This window comes from Drosophila montana, unplaced genomic scaffold, assembly GCF_035044405.1.
Source record: "Drosophila montana isolate Dmon_TW-CO22-7 unplaced genomic scaffold, ASM3504440v1 contig_402_1, whole genome shotgun sequence".
Classification (NCBI taxonomy): domain Eukaryota; kingdom Metazoa; phylum Arthropoda; class Insecta; order Diptera; family Drosophilidae; genus Drosophila; species Drosophila montana.
Genome location: NW_026998739.1, coordinates 1,394,419 through 1,412,738, shown reverse-complemented (window position 1 = coordinate 1,412,738; position 18,320 = coordinate 1,394,419). Strand labels below are relative to the sequence as shown.

Below are 18,320 nucleotides of genomic sequence, written 5' to 3'. Positions count from 1 at the left end.
TATTCTTTTATTAATAATAATATGTTTTAAATAATAAAGTATAATAGTGAATAATAAATTTGAGCCAAGCTTAATATCTTTCGAAATCTTTCTATTTTTCTATATCTAAGAAATATTTCCAGTTGATTTAAATTAAATGGTTTTTCGAAAATATACATAAAATATTTCAGAATATTTAAAATAACAGCTATATATTCTGCAACTTTTCGAATACATATTTATCCCTATGTTTATATATTTTCTGATATTTTAAACATTATCCCGAGATTTATTTGAACAGTCCACCTTCAGCTGACCGCTACCTACACAAAGTGCACAATATTTTACGAATCTGTCGTCGTGCAACACTTGCAGCAGCCAATTGAATGGCCAATTTCTGGTTATTATTTTAGGGGGGTCTCAAATCCATCGAATGAGTGAGCAGACAAAAAAAAAAAAAAGGAAAACAACAAAATCTGAAATAACGAAAAACAACCAAAACAAAAGCAATGGCCAATAATTTTCACAAAACTGGTTTCTCGGCCAGTTGCCAAGTGTTGCAGGTAGTTTTTACTTTCGCACAAAACAAGAAAACGGATAAAATAAAAAAAATAAAAACCCCATTGACGACAACGACTGGCAACTGCACAAACTGCAAGGCACAAGATACAAATGTATCTTTGAGTACGTTCGAGCCAATTTCTGGCGCTGTGCTTGTGCATAATTCTTAGGTTTGTTTGTTTGCTGACGTCTTTGGCTTATTATTTATTTAGTTGGCGCGTAGCTTTTGCATATGGCATGCCAAACACGTTTGTTTTCATATTTCCGCTGACCATTTAATTCTCCATATAACAATATCGAACACATACTTTTGTTGTTTTGATTTATTTGTTGTCGCGTCGCATTTCTTCGCGTTGCGATTGAAAAAACAAATTTTGAATTTTTGGCAAAATTTTATTTTCAATACTGCTTCTTCTGCCTCTTGGCACGCCAAGCAAACGAGCGACCGTCGACGAGCCGAGAACCGTTTTCGAACTGCGTACTGCGAACTGCGAACTGTTCACGTCAGCTGCCCGTCGTTGACTGTGCGCGCAAGAAAAACTGGTTTGCCGTTGTGTGTCTCGGTCGGCAACGTAGCCCATGCATCGGTATGCGGTCGTCGGCGAACATGTTCGAGCTGCAAGCCATCAAATTTCCCAGTATTATTTGCTGGCATTGTTGACTGTGGCCTGGCGCAAGTTTCATATGCAATTCTTGTCAATGATGTGCGTAAATTGCAGGCAATCTCAACTTCAATACATAAAACCATTGTTTTGTATTTTTCGGTAGAGAGTGGAATAAAAAATATATATTTCTTAATTTGAGAAGAAGACACATTAAAACGAAACAATGATTAATTATTAGCAACCTAGTCATTTTATTTATCTTGTAAAACTCAATATGATTATATTGCATATTTATGCTAATCTCTAAAAATATTACAGATATACATATCTGTTTTAGAACAACTTTTACCTCGTTTATAAGTATCTGTCTAAGTAATTGAGATAGTACAATTTCCATTACTTTTCTATATAGCACTCATTTAACTTTAAGTAGAGCACACCACAAGTTGAAAATAGTAGACAAAAGACAGCGACACAGAATGAGCACTACGGCTCTGCATTTACTATCTCATATTATGAACTCAGTAAATAGGTTTGTACTAGGAAAAAGTGGTAATTTTTTAATAGCTACGTTCTTGATAACATATCTTCGATTTACGGAAATGCGTGGACTTATTAAAATGAAGTAAATTTATTTATTTATTAATTCACTATCTGTCAAATTCGAATAAAAATGTTACATCATTATTATTACATCATTTCTATTAGAAAAGTCAAATACTTAAACCAGAGAAAAGATCCTAAGAATGATTGTAAACAGCTTAGCTTTAATATTGATCATTTATTCCCAGTATGCATCATACATATATAAATATAAGGACAATACGCGATTACCAAATAGGAAACACTTTTTTATTATCTATTCAAAACTGAACTTAAGGCAGATAAAACATAATTCAAATAATTTCCCTTCTTGGGTTATTTGATTACACAAAACAAACTGAAAGAGCGCCAACAAAACTTGAAATGCCAACGCATAGCGATCGAACATGTTGGTTTGATTGTGTTCAGCCGTTATTTTGTTTGGGTAACGATTGCGCTGAAGAGGAAAAAAAAACAGGTAAAAGCAGGTAAACTTAGCGTCTTATGAGCGGTTTAATAGTAGTATCTAAATCTGTGGCTGGGTCTGGCGTGTGTTTCCTCTTTGATATTATGCCTGCCCCATTGTTTGGCCGGGCGGCATTTCAAGTGATTTATGCCGCGCGACAGCAACGACAACACAACAACAACATATTTGTTGCATTTCGGTTGCAGTTGCAGTTCAATGGCCCACACTTTGAGATCAATTGAAGGCGGTTCTATGATGAGCTAATCAAACAAACACTTGACAATCGCTTGACTCATGGGGCTTTATCCAACTATCCATTTACTATACAAAAAAAAAAAAAAAATATTAAACATATTCTCCACACATGATTCATGCATTTGACGGCATGCGAATCACGCAATTATGCAAATAATCAACGCATCTTTATCTTTTGGCATGGGACGTGCCAATTTTAGGCATGGCGCATGCCGCCTAATTTTATTAAAAACAATAAAGTGTTTCCAAAAAAAAAATAAAACCGAAAGAAACAAATGTTTCAATTTAGGTTTCCAATTACTGCGCGTCTGTTGTCGTCATTCATGGGCTCTGCACGACTGGCGCCAACATAATTTTTATAATTTCAGATACACATTCATATAAAAACCCATTGAAAATCTGTCGCGACTTGCAGCTCGTGTTTTTCCCAAGAATTTTACGTGGTCTTTCGAATCATTTTAGATTTTTGGTTTTATTTTTATTTCTTGTTTTTTTTTTTGTCTCTTGTCTGTACGTTGACCGTCAAGTGGTTTGATAACTTTATTAGTTGTGTTCCCAAATGTTTGTCTGTGTAATTTGTTGTGATTATCGCAGCTCGATTCAATGAAGTTGTTGTGTGTGTGAAGAAATATGATAGGGTAGAACAGCTTGTATAAAGATATCACGCACAATGCAAGGTCTTAACAACAAGTATATCAGATTTTTATAAATGTTTTGTACATATTTCTTAAAAATATAATTAGGCGCTTCCGTTTATTTTTTAAAATTACTTTTGTTTTTTTAATAATTTGTTATATTAAGTGAATTGTTAAAAACTGAATATCCTATTAGCAACTCGATATTTATGAACTTACAAAAACAATACTTAATATAATTCAAATGTTATCATCGTTGTCTCAATACGATAAAAAACAATCAAATTAATTTCGGTTTTACATAAATTTATATATTATTTGTGGACACAAAACACGATTATTGATATCAAACTAATCACAATAGTTTTAATATATATTATAAACTATATACATATGCACATACCCTGATACCATAGTTAAGATTCAATAGAACAACATTTGATAGATTTTATTAAAAAGTATTTAATAGCTTTGCCTATGCATAAAACATATTTATGTACAGTATATTATTGATATTCATATGCCATAACTATTACTAAACACCACTAAGTATGCCTGTTGCAATGTCTTTATGTCTTTTGCCTGTGCCACTGCCATATCTAGGCCTTGCCATATACGCATGCAGTGTTCTATGGAACCAAATGCTCCCAGCCCATTTCTGGGTCTGTGCCGCATTTCCGTTCCGTATTGGAAATTCTTTCAATGGGTTTTGTTCTAACATTTTCAACGTTTTATCAAAGCCGAGTCGCCAAGTCGTCTGGTCGCCATTTGAAATCAAAGTTTCTTTTGCGTTTCCCATTGTTTGCCATAGTTTTTTCTGATTTTTGTTTTTTTTTTTCATTCACTTGACTTTTCTCTCGCCCAGAATTACGCCCTCTCTCTCTCTCTGTCCTTCTCTGCATATCGCATGTACGGCTTGGCATATCTTTTGTATGCATTCGACGCATTCTAAAAGTTCTTTTATATTTTTTATTCCTTTTTTTTTATCGCAAACTTTGGCAAGGCAGGAAAAGGCGCGTTGGTTTCGACTTTGCGTGGCGATCTTTCTTTTAATTATATACATATGTGTATATCTATATACATATTTACATGCATACTCGTGAGTTCTTAAACGCTTTGTATGCATTGCATCAAACAATGCAAAAATGACATTTCCTCAAAGGGTGGCGGGTTCTGTTATCAGCTGCTTGGCATGCTGGTTGCCAAGCTGCCTCTTTTCTTTCTTGCCTGACTTTACTGAAGATAAGCCGCGTCTATAGCTTCTTGATAATATTGTCTTATATAGAAGCCAAAGAGCAAACTGCGTTCTGATTGCCAATTGTCGATAGTAGCCGCATACCCTGTACCCAAATAAAAATGGGTAAACAAAGGGTATGTCAGAGTTGCGCAAATTAAGGCTACATAAAAAATTATATATCTGCGATTCTTTTGTCTCTATTTATGTCTAATGTGGTTTTGCAACTATAAGTATATTAAAAAATAATAATAATATAATGATCTTAACATAACAAATATTAATCAGTTCTCATAAGTACTTAATGATAATTAATAGATAAAGATATTTTCTGAGATTAACAATATACAATATTTACATATATAATTTATCCATATTTATTCTACATGTGTGTGTGTAATTATTAAATACATTTTATTATTAACTCTTATTTAATTACTAAATTTAAAGGGAAAAAAATCGTCTCTTCTTTAATTTTATATTTTCTTCAATTTCATATTTGCTACGCATATTAATTGCAGTTTCTTTTACGACTTGTGCACAGGAAAAAAGCTCTTGTTTTTTAGCAGTCATCATAAATCATTGATAAAACGTAGGCATGAAATATTTTCCATTTATTTGCAATTTATATTCATTTATATTGTTTTAATATGACTTTCGTCAGCTTCCGTGCCTTGAGTCTGGTCATGGACTGGCCAAAGCAATTAGTTACAACTCGCGTCGCATGTGATAGAAACTAATGACTGCATTCCTTGCCCTCCCCTGTTCCCCTTTAAGTTCCCCAAGTCAGTTGTAGTTGTACTCAAATGCATTCCAAGAAGCAAATCAAACATTTCATGTGGCGCTCCACATGAAAAAGGCCGGCGTTTCAGTGGAGAGTGTAGGGGCGCACTATAGGAGAAAATTAACTTAATTAAACTAATTAACGACCCTAATAACTTTATCTGCTTTGACAACTTCATGCGTTGTCGCAGCTCTGATTGAATACTGCACGCAGTTTTTATGAATATAGGAAATGATAGATTGTTGGTGAATTATTTTTATGGTCAGTTTATTGTTGATATTTTTATTATTACTATTGTAATTGCTAATGGTATAGTTATTGCTATTATTAATTTTCTAATTATTTAAACACGTTTTTGATAGCGCATAAATATAATCTATTTATAAACACATATATGCTTACTATATATAAATACATATATGTATTTATATTCATGGCATTTATAATTAGAAATTAATAAATTTCGGTTCATTCCTATTATTTATTATAAGTCAACATTTTCTTTCGTAATACATTAATCAAAATTTCAAAGTTAAAGAATATTTTTTGTATTTATTTTATATCATTTAATATCTAAATCGACTGAACGCTTTGATAGTAATCTACATACCTTAAATATTATTGGGTTCTTAGAAGGTTTTCATTTAGGACTCATTAAGTAATCGCAACTCTTTGGTCTTTTGCCGTGCGTATTATACGCCACACAGATTCTACAGACTCTTTCTGCACTACCCACATTCCCATAGACTTTGACACTGATCTCAAAATTATCGCGTCATATTATTTCAAATTATATCATATCCTATCATATTGAACCCCTTTTCTTTATGCACCGCTGAGCAGTTAAGACGAGTCGCATTCCATTGTCCAGCGCTAACCTTGATTGTTCTCCTGGCCAAGAACTCTGTCGCTTTGGTACCTGTTTCGATTGATATTTCAGGTAGCCAGAGCGCAAACTCGATAATCTTAGTAGAATTCGTTAGCAGTCGAACTACATACATTTGAATTTTAAAGAGGGGTATTCGTTTATCTGTATTGAATTCTCCCGCGTTTCAGTTCATTAAAATCATTTTGATGTTGTTCCCGTCGCCTTCTTTTGTCATCAAATTGACGCCCGACTGTCTATAGGCGTTTTATGCTATCGTCTGCTCAATAATATCGTAAGCAGCAGAGGTGAAATTTGTATCTTGTTTATTCAATCGAACTGCAAAAAATGCCAGTGAGGTGCGAGAGCCTGAGTCATGATATTTCATGGAAGTGTTTGAGATAAAATCAAAACAGGGGCCGACCACGATCAGAAAAGAGCATCGGTCAACAAGATTCGATTGAATTTAAACAAAAATATATCTGGCTATGGCTTTTTTTGTGTGTCTTTCACGCTCTGAAAGAATAGAGTTATTTTAATTGTGTATTTACTTAATGGACAATCTCAGGATATATTTGTATATATTACAATTTATGAAAACTGAAAGAGGTCGTTTTTAAGGCAGCTTGGCTAAACAAATATGATAAAAAGATTCTTCTCTTTAAAGAATATTGATTGAAAACTGATTTACTTTCTAATATTCATTCGTATCATGCATATACATATATTACCTTATACAGATCGTTGATTCTTATTGCTGGACTTGTTATATCGATACATCATCATATAGATTATAATTTTATAGTACGCTCTTGATATAATCTCTATATATAAAACTGTTTCTCCTGACTGACTGGTGATCAAGGCACAACCGTAAGACGTAGGAAATTATAATTTTTACTGTACTTACGTGATGAAGGTGCCCGTTAGGACGGGGTTTCAGAAATTCCGCAAGTGTGGAAAACTCGTAAAAAAAAACGTTCGTATGAAACTTTTTTGTTTTCCATTCGACCGGCCACAAACTCATTTTCTTTACTCAAATTCATTTGAGGAGTGTTTCACACATTGCGAAAAATGCATTCCTCCTTGGTGGAAATGATTTTGTAAGTGACGTTTCGTTTCAAATTTTTTTTCAAAGATTTTAAGTTTTGTCCGATTTGTTTTAAACTTATTTTCAAAGCTCTACATAAGAACTTAATGTATACGTGTTTCACCGATTTGGGAAATACGACCCAGAACAGTGAATTAATTGCGAAAAACGGTTGCATGAAAGCTTTTTGCTTAAGATCAAATGCGGGTCATAGGCAAAAGCAACGAAAGTTTATTCTTCAGCTTCCAGATTCTCACCGCTAGACTAACATTGGCGGAAATCGTTGATTCCAACACTTGGGTATTCGATGCACTTAAAACATATTTTTTTTAAATAGAATTGGAGATCAAGGTGGGTAGATTTCAATTTTTCACGGACGTGTCCTTAGTGGAAATGTAATAGCCGGGCAACGCCCGCTAGTTATGTATATATATGTATGCATAATTAATATAAATATTATTAAAAGTTAAATGAACGTTACTTAATATCACTGCAATGTGAGTTATCTCTTTTTGTTCTCGTGAAAAGATCTTTTATCTGTGCAAAGCTATGTGTGCAGTAAAAAACTGCACATTGTGCCTGAAGCTTTGCGATTATTTATAGGCAGAGCTTTCAGTCTGCCTTTGTTTTTCAAAGTGAACAGTGCACATAAAAAATGCACGCCGCTAAAGCTTCAGACGATGGTCATGCAGAGGTTGATTGTGACGTCACAACAAAACTAAACAATGACTGTTGGGAGAAGGTTTTTACTTATCTCGATCCAATAGAACAAATTCAATTGTCGAAAGCCAATGATCACATTAATCAGATTTTTCGGAACTACGCTAGCCGACGCTATAAGAACATTGGCACATCTCTGGTAAAAAGATTTGCCAATGAAGTATTCGATGATTTTTTACAAAATGTTGGCGCGCATGTCAGAAGCTATGCGATTCCCAGAGACATTACGGATAGATTCGCCAGATGCGAGTATTTCGAATATAAGAAAAATGAAGAGTGGAAAAAAAATTTCCTAAAATTCAGGATATGCAGATGCCAAAACTATTTAGTTAATTTAAGAATGCGTCTAAACTTTTCATTTAAACGCGATTTTGGAGTTGTTGTAAAACATTGCAAATATTTGGAAAGCTTTGAGTTCGGCGAAAGATATCTTACCCCGAGCGTACCGTACGAGATAATCTGTCAACTGCCCAAACTGCAACATCTGTTCATTTGGACTACGGGCCCACTGCGAGACCAGTTTTTGGATGCTCTTCAATCAAAGCCAGGCGCACCAATGCTCAGTCTTTCCATAAAGGGTTTACCTTTGCCCGTGGAACAAATGGAGCGAATCTGTGATATTGCCAGTCTTAAACAGCTTTGTGTATGCTGTGATACAGTGCCCAAAAAAGCCTTGTTAAAGCTTCAGCAGTTGGAATGTCTGCATCTGACTGTGCCTTCCATCAATGATGAACAGCTTCCTAAACTTGTACAAGGCCTACCCCATTTGCATACCCTAAATTTGCGAAACTGTTCATTAATTACAGAGCAGTTTGTGCTTGCGACAAGAGACTGGATGACCGCAAATTTGAAACTACGGAAAAAGCTAAAGATCTATGTGCAAGGATCAGCCATTAATTGGGAAAGTCTCGACACGAGCAACAAAGACGTTTTAGAAGTCATAAATAAGGAAGAGACGGAAATGGTTCCTTTGCAGGGTGAATTTAATCAGGCATATCAATAAGCACTTTAGTCAGCCGACGTAGTTAATGATTAAAAATGTATTCAAAATGATGCTTCTACAAAATTAATCAACACAAACAAAAACTTAAAAATGTTTCATAAAATTTAGAAAAATAATATTGAGATAATAATTTAACGAACTAAAACGAATATAAAATTCAACATTAAACTGACTGTCTATGCCACTGCATCAACTCAATATTCATTATTATTTAACCGGAACAGGGGCTTTATTTAGCCATTTATAGCCGTTTGTAGCGGTTTTTAGCAGAATTTTAGTAGTTAGTACTGCATACTTTCGTGCTGTCTACATAATCCGTTGAAATTCAAATCAAATTTGAAATATCTCGGGTACCATATGTCCGATTTCGAAATGATATACCACTTTCTTCTCGTACGGATCCCGACTATCGATTCTGAATTCTAAGAAATGGCCCAATTTAAGAAAAACTACTATGTTTTTTGCAAAAATATCGATGTTGGCTGAAAATGGCTGTGACCACGAGTCGAACGAGACCAATCTTTCCAGGATCGGGGCTTATTTGGCCGAGATACAGCGATTTAAAAAACGCGAAAAAATGCCGTTATAATTTTGAAGATTTTTCGTTTTTATCCGATAATTCGGCTAAAAATTGTCCGATTTTGGAAAGTTATACCTTTTTGAACTCGTACTGATCTCTGGAATCGACTTGCATACCACGTTTTTTGATTTTGTTTGGAAATCCAAAAATTGTGAAAAAAAAACAAAAAAACTTGGAACCAGAGGGCATACTTTTAGGACGCCATTAACTGAACAGTGATGTCAGAAAATAAATTCTAATTTTTCACTGCATTCTTTTAAGTGCACATAAATATTCGATGTCAGTTTGACCTGGCGCTCTTTTAGCGTGCCTGCAGCAAAAACTTCAGCTGGAGAGCAGAAGATGAGGCGTGGCACTGAAGGCGCGTGCCCAAGTGCCGCTTGTCTAGGACGCTGAAGACTCACAGAACGTCAAGTGAAATAAATTTCAATTCGTTTTGGCTAAACGACCAAAAACAAACACAGAAAATAAAGGCTTTTCAGAACTACTCAGAAGGAGAAGTGACAGTTGCTGCAACAAAACTACTCCTAAACGCTGTTTATTTTACAATTGTGTTGACAGTTTTGTTGCATATTGTTGTTGCAAATTTAATTCACACACGTCATCTTTATATTCACCAATTTATAGTTGTATATTACTTTGCTAATTGTAGGAACTACATGTAAGAGGTATAAATTAATTTATTTACATACACATATTATCTTATAGCTATCATCATCAAACCATAGCGACCATTTAAATATCAATTCATTTTTTTCCTTAACAATTTTACGGCATTTTTAAAAAGATAACCACTTTTGTGAGTTCAACGCTTTTTTTATGTGCATAAAAACTTTTTTAAATTTTATTCTTAAATCTATAAGAATAAATCGGTGTTAGTTTAATGCATCCATTTTACCTTAAAGTTTTGACTTGCCCTATTCGTACTTGCCGTTATATTTGATTTGAGAATACTTTTTATATTTTCATTAAATATATTTTTATTTATTTATTATGCACTTTTCATATAACGAAGTTGGGGTTTTTGTATTAGCTAAAAATAAAATCAAAATAAAATATTTAAAAATCAATTCATTTTATTATTAGATTATTTCTTTCTTATTTTCTGTGCAATACGGGAATTTTTAATTGTGTCCTGTCCAAAAAACCACATTTAAATCTTATTAAAAAATCTTAAAGCACAATTGATAACTTTTGAAATTTTAAAGTACTTTACACATTTACATTATTTTTGGCCTAGCCGTATTATTTGTTCTTTAGCATCCCAATAGATGCAGTCAAGCAAAATAAAAACTTGGCTTGGGTAGAATTTTAAGGAACCCTTTCAAATCTCTCGCAGACGCTCAGCTGCGCCATCAAGCATGATTCAAGGAGCACAGCCGCATTTGGCGTTAATTAGTTTGGCAACGCTGCGGGCGTGTGACTTTCACCAATCATTTACAACAGACCCTCAACCCTTGCCAGTTGCCCAATAAAAAAAAATTGTCAGGCTTCAGAGTTCGACTAGGCGATACCCTATAGTCAGTGCGAACTCTAGCATAATTTTTTAAAATAAAATAAACCGGCAAATAGAAAAATAAAATAAAAATGTCTAGCTTGGATGATTATATTCCCAAAGCGATTTTAGTATTCTTTTTTTTAATAACTGTCCAAAGTTATGGATATATATAAATAGTATCCATCACATCTTATCTACTCTGAGAATAAATTCCCTTATCCTAAAGTATCAATACAGAAACCATTTTTAATATTGCGGCTGTATTTATTGAACTAAGAGATAGATTTACTCTGCAAACCAAATATAACTCACAAATAATTTTTCTTCGATTCATCGTTAACTTGGTAAATAAAACTTTGGTAACTCACTCTCATTCTCTCTAAACTTGGTCTGATAAATATGGCTATTTTTGACGAAAACATATCTGTACATTTTGGAGAATCGAATATGCTGCTGTCAGGATTTTAGACTATTGTTTATTCTGTAATTTTATTTTATCCACTTGAGGTGCATAGGGTATAGGGTATAAAAATTCTGTTTATATGTACATTTTTTTTTTGCCCAGCCCAAAAACAATTTTCATTAACAGTCCGTCGTCGTTCCGTTCGTTCGGCAGACGCTGACAAGTTCAAGTCCCTCGATTCGAGCTCCGCCCAGCCCGTTTCTAGTCGTTTCTCTGATTACACATTTTAACGCCATTTTTGGCGCAACTTTTGCTGAGCTACTCGCAAAACCCTTTAGGCCAGACCAGAAAAAGTTTTTGGCCAGCACAAGAGGCAAGAAAAAAAATGTAAAGAATCTCAATGTAGGGGTTAACAAGCAAAATTTGATTTATTTGATGAGTTTCTCGTGTTGTTGCCGTCGACATCGCTTCAAAGACGCATTTAATGAGCATAAAAATGGCGGATGGAGTTTTGCTTGGGTTGGCGTGGCAGGAGCATTGAAGACATTTGGGAAATGAATTGCACAAAGCGATAGACGGAAAAGAAAAACTGTTAAAATAACCAAAGTTCGTAATAACTACAAAATAAGCACGAAGCACAATTGAGAATAATTATTCTGCATGCTTCCAGTGGAATGTACTCAGATAAAGATGACCCTGTCGAAATGTCAAAGAATATAATATTTATTATTCGAAATTTTTTATATTTTAGTGTCTAGCATTTTTTGAAATGGCACTTTTACATCATATTATGGCGTATCATATATTATCCTGAAAATACAAAAAATAGTGATTTTTGGCATTTGTTTTTTACCGTTTCCCCCATTGAAAATGGGTATATAACAGAAAGAAGCATCTCCGACCCCATAAAGAATATATATATATATATATGTATGTCCCTAATTTTGGTAAATAATAAGAGCTAAAGTCCCCACACTTGACATGTAGCTTCTAGAATAGTATACTATATATAGTAATACTGTATATATAGTATGATTTGCTTAGCTGCCTCGATACTTAGCTGCATCGGTAAGATAGCTGCATGAAATTTTCTTTCCGCTGCAATAAGAGCTTATATTGTTTGAAATAAATTACGTTAAGTGCATCTAACTTAACAGCCTTTTTCACTTAAGCACCTCATATATGCAGTAATTTTTCGCCAATTTCTATGAATATCATGTAAGTTAACTGCGCCATCTATGATCAGATGTGCTGATTTTGGATTTGTTTTTCTTATGTATACAATAAACTGTATTGAAATTGAATTAATAAAAACTATCAAATTTATTTATTAATCTTAGTACTGTTAAATAGAATTCAGTGCAACATAAAAAAGTCGAGGTTACTATGAAATCGATTCACTTTTAGGAAATAAAATAAATTAAGTTAACTGCCTTTTTAGGATAGCTACCTCTAATGTCTGTGCAAAGTACTCGAGGCAGCTAAGCAAATTATACTGTACATGAAGTATCTTTCATTTTATAGCTATCGCCACCTCCCCGCCAATTTATGCTGCCCATCAATATAAGCCACAATTAAAATGCAATTGACTTTTTGATAATACACAAATATTCTATAGTACGAGATGTAGAAAATTTCATCAAGATCGGTTAAGAAACACAGAAGTTGTTAAATAAAGCATGTTATTGCTGGCCTCGAGTTTGTAGCAGCAAGCAAAAATTCCAAGAATTTTTGTATACACACATGCGCGTCTGCTTTGACCTCTATCAACAACATTGCAATTGCAATGTCAACATTTAATAGTATATTTTAATATATATCCTTATGGAATAAAATGGATATATTATACAACTAATCAGGATCTCAGTCTCTCTTGAATCTGTCGGTCATTACTGCTGATCAGTTCGTCCAGTACTTCCATGATTGTGGGGCATTGCATAGATTAGTTTTCTCCAAAACTGGGGATCATCACGTCTCAGATACGTATTTAATTTCATGTAGGTTTTCAGCTCGGAGTCCAGGTCGTTAAAGTCTTCGACTTCTGGATACACGATTATAATCAGGCGTTTATACCGGTCGATAGAGGTAGCCTGAATGGCCATACGGAATTCGAAGCGACCCCAGGATGACTCCTTGAAATTCTTGGTCATCAGTATAATAATTCTTTTCGATTCCTCTATTGATTTTAAAATGCATGCCGGAATGGATTCGCCAATTAACCAGTCGCGTTGATAAAAACAAAGCTTGAATTCGCGAGAGCCCTTCTCCAGCTTTTCAACGTATTCTCCGACTAGTTCCAAGTCCTTGTGAGAAAATGCAAGAAATGCGTCAATTTCTAACGGTGTACTATTTTCGGGTTCCGGACGGGAAATGCAGCTTACGCAAAGATTTCTTTCATAAAGACATATAATAATGGATTTCTTAAAGTAGAAATATGTGATTATAATTATTATAATTGCGAATCCCAAAAGACTAGCAAAAATAAGCTTCATTTTAGAAAATCCGCAAATATCTCTTCTTTTTAAATATAACATCTTTCCAAAATGTATTTCATTGCATTTAATATTTTCACGATCCTCAATCAGATAAGAGAAATTGGCAACAAACGACACCAACGGCTCAGCATCGCAATTGCATATCCATGAATTGCCTGAAAGTCTAAGTCGTATTGTACCTGATCTCCTGGAGAGAAACTCGAGCACTTGCTTATCAAGAGTTTTCAAACTATTGTTGCTTACATCCAAATAGGTTAAATTAGATGGCAGTTGGGCCACTGTTAAATTTGCGATTCTGTTATTGGCCACATGCAGCTCTCGAAGATTGGCATATCCATATAACGTTGAGTTTGGCAATTCAGTCAGGATTTTGTTATTGAAGTACAATGATGCATTACCAATTATTGGGATAGGTAAATCTGGAATTAGTCCAAGTGGCTCAATAGAAGCGCAATCTATTTTAAATCGCATTTTTATGCGATCCAAAGTGCATATACAGCCAAAGGGACAGGTTTTGTTACTAATGTCTCTTTTGAAAATACAATCACTTGAGAGTTGAGTACAAATAAAGGCAGTTGTATTGTATTTATAAATCCAGTCGAAGTTTGTACTTTCAGATATAATATCAATTATGCCTAATTTTGAATATTTTTGAAGATATTGCATTCCAGATAAATCCTCTTTTTTGCTTGTAGAATTTGTAATTTCCAAATATTCCAAATTATTTTGTAATGTTTTAGAACTGAAAAGATATGTTATCGAAAAAAAAACATCTTAATCCCATATTCTCATTCATTGTTATAAGCAAACATTAATAAACATACCTGAGCCACTCAAACTGATCTATGCTTATCTCTCTCAGATGCAAAGATTTTAAGTTAATTAAATCTTTAAAATGGTCTGGAGTAAGGCCATAAACTTGAAAGTTTGCGAATATAATTTTTGATAAATTGCTCAGGCCTTCAAACATTTCTTTATGAATATCCAAGCCGATTTCATCATAATAATATTGAAAAGCATTCACTTGAAATAGTTCCAATTTGGGCATGCGTCTTAAAAACATTTTACTTAAAATAAATGTATTCAATTTATATTTAGATCGTCTCAAACTGACAGGTTTGTAAATCAATATATGCAGTTCTCTAACTTGTGGTACATTGGTGAAATTATAAAGTTCACACATGTTTGCATTCGAGGATTCTTCAACTTCCAGATATTTGTAACTTTTCAATTTATCATTAAAACTCTGACATCCCGCATGCGTTTGCCAACGTAGGTGCCTCAAGTTTGGCAAATTCGGAGTGGTGCGTAAGTCGTTATTATTAAATGTCTTTATACGCATTGAATTAACATGTGTATTATTGCAATTCCTTAAAATTATTTCGGATTTTTTAAATACTTCGCAATGCAGTGCGTTTTGTATATATCTTTGTTTTTCTGCAAAACAATAAAACGTACTGATAGCTTCTTTATCCACATAACAAGTACCCTCAAATTCAGTCAAATAGTATAATGGACAGGAGCACTTAAATCCGAGAGTGGCGCCCATTAAATTTAGCTCACACAAACTAACTCCACCATCAAATTGATTTTGTAGCGGGCATTCGCGGTTAAATATCAACCGATATGCGAAACAATAACTTGTGTAGACTGTTATTGAAGTGAAACCCGCATTAGCTTTATCGACTACAAAACATATGCAACAAAATTGAATTATTTTTAACCACATTTTATATTCGCTTATATTTCAGGTTTCACAGTCAAATTAGAACTAAGCCAACGACTGGCATAACATATTCGCAGCAGCTCTCTGCCCGATAATATTATTAAAAAATGCATATGTGCAATGCTGATATCGTAGCCCTTAGGGAATCTAACTGCACATTTTTTATTTTATTGCATATATGCAAGCCGATGCTTAGAAATTTTTTAATTTTTTTCTATAATTTTGCTAAAGCAACGAACAGTTTTGTACTCAATTTTGTTTTTAAAAGAAAATTTAAATTTTATAAATTATGTTTAAAGTTGTTTCATTCCCAGTTCTGTTTATAAACTCTTGGATGGAAAATGCGAATATTTATTTTTCGGTTTGAATTATCTTTACATTTTTATACCCTGAACCCATTGAAAATGGGTAAAAAGGGTATAATGTATTTGTGCAAATGTATGTAACAGGCAGAAGGAAGCATCTCCGACCCCATAAAGTATATACATTCTTGATCAGCATCAACAGCCGAGTCGATTTAGCCATGTCCGTCTGTCTGCCCGTCCGTCCGTCTGTCTGTCCGTCCGTATGTATGAACGCAAGGATTTCAGAACCTATAAGAGCTAGAGACTTGAAATTTAGCTGTAGGTCCTCCTAGTCCATGCGCAAATCGAGATTGTTTCCGATAATCGATAACTTGCGCCGGTTCCAAGTAATCGATAAAAATCGATATCGAAATCCTGTTTTTTTGAGTAATTTTGGTAAGTTATAAAAGCTAGAGTCACCAAACTTGACATGCAGCTTCTAAAATAGTATATATATATATATATATCAAGTATCTTTCATTTTATAGCTATCACCACCTCCCCGCTACTACCTTATAGCTATAAATCAAGTAAATAAACCAATTTATGCTGCCCATCAATATAAGCGTCATTTGAAATGCAATTGTCATTTCAAGAATACACGAATATTTTATAGTACAATAAGACGTAGAATTTCATCAAGATCGGTTAAGAAATACAGATATGATTAAAGAAAACGTGTTTTGGCTTTTCTCCTATTAGCGGCAGCAAGCGGAAATTCCCAGAATTTCTGTATACATGTACACACACACATTCATGCGCGTCGTTTTTGAATTCTTTCAACAGCATTGCAATTGCGATTGTATTTTTTTTTTTTTTTTTTTGTTTGTTTATTGTATTGAATCAAAAATAGCATAAATTTTTATTACAACACAGTTGGCTTAGGTGATATTACGCCAAGCCTGGTTGGGTCGTCAGGCTTTATCGTGGACAAACGTCAAAGGCGGCTTTTTGAGTAAGGCTGCATCGTCACGTAGGTAGTCGGGGGACTCTGGGGCGTCTCCTATGTCGTGGTTGGAGGAGGTCCTTGAACGATCTTCTCTTGAGCCTCCTGACTACACACCTCCCAGCGAGGTCTCTTGCTACCCGGCTGCAGTGTCGCTGCAAGCGTTCGCTGTACCGGTTGGCGAATGCTCCGACTTGGCTGTCTATGGTCTCCATTTTGAGGTCTCTGTGCAAGGTAGAATTTCTGACGTACCAGTCAGCACCCGTAATTCGGCGCAAGGCCAAGTTTTGGAGTGTCTGAATCCGTCTTCGATTTGTCCGAGATGCAATGCCCCAAACCTGAAGACCGTATCTCCAAGTATTGTATTGTTTTCTGTGCTGCTATTATAATTCGCTTTTTTTTCATTAAGAATTAATTATTGGAGTGGCTATTGGGTAGAGGCGGCGGAAGGTAGCGCGGCCAGTTACGAGTTCGAACCCTGCCCTAGCGCGAACTGCATTTGGTGTTGGAATAAGAGGGTTCAGGGTATCCCTTAGTCAGGAGCTCCCGACTAGAACCTCTTACTTGTTTTGTCTTTTGATGTATGGACTCAATTGAGAATCGTTTTTAAACGTGAAAGTCTTAAAACGCTCGAAAACCAAATGTATGCATAAGAAGGACTATGATAAATGTCAAAAAAGTAAGAATAATAAACATGTTTATTGTTTTCCCTAGTTATTCTAGCTCCATTTTCATTCACAGCAAAAGCAAAACAAATAATAAAAATAAAACTGAAATAAAAATATTTAAACACAGAATTTAACTGCAAATATGGCCAAGAAGTGCACATAAACACAGTAATGCTGTAAAATATATTATATACTCTATAATAACTATAAAGAGACGAATGTTCCAAAATATCACTCATACGCAGCGTGCAAACTGCAGTAAAAACTGAAAACTCAATGTCTAACGCATATTTTAAGCTCACACAAATGGTGCATAAAACAAGGCACTGTAATAATGAAAAAAATATATAAAGAGCAAATGCTAAAAGAAAACACCAAAAGTATGTAAACAGGTGAAAACATTTTTCTTTATGGCGTCGCTTTCGCGTTAAAGAAACTAACAGCAAAGAAAATGCATGAGGCGGAAAATTTGCGTTGGAGCTCGGCGAAGTCTGCCATAAAAATGATTTAATATGCGTTTTATATGAGAAAAGTTTTGCAATTTTTGCGCATTAAATGTCGGCCGCTCTCACTTGACATTTGACGCCACCGAAATAAATAAAAAATTGCAACTTTTTAAAGTTAAAGTCTAACTTTAAGCAACCTGCCAGTTAATTATGCAGCTAGCTGGCAGCTGGAGTTAAGCAATCGAAAAGTTTCTGCACCGGAAGTTGTCTTCCCGAAATTAAATCTAATTGAATTGTAAACTTTCGCCTTTGTTGGCGTTTATTGAGCTGCCATTTTGGCCAAATGTGATTACAATGGAGCTGTAGATGTGTCCCACACTTGGGCATTATTCACTTGTCACTTGTACGACACGCCTTTGCCGGGGCCCATGGGGA

At 34.5% G+C, this 18,320-nt stretch overlaps 1 protein-coding gene and 1 long non-coding RNA gene across 2 annotated transcripts in view; one reads left to right on the top strand and one right to left on the bottom strand.

The window, feature by feature from the left end:
* Positions 1–18,320, top strand: part of LOC135438872 (uncharacterized) — a 145,765-nt gene that overhangs the window by 65,368 nt on the left and 62,077 nt on the right. The gene's annotated exons all lie outside the window — the stretch shown is intronic.
* LOC135439364 (protein toll-like) lies at positions 13,016–13,531 on the bottom strand. The gene has a single exon (XM_064698083.1). The coding sequence runs from the start codon at positions 13,408–13,410 to the stop codon at positions 13,150–13,152; it is 261 nt and encodes an 86-aa protein (XP_064554153.1). The 5' UTR covers positions 13,411–13,531; the 3' UTR covers positions 13,016–13,149.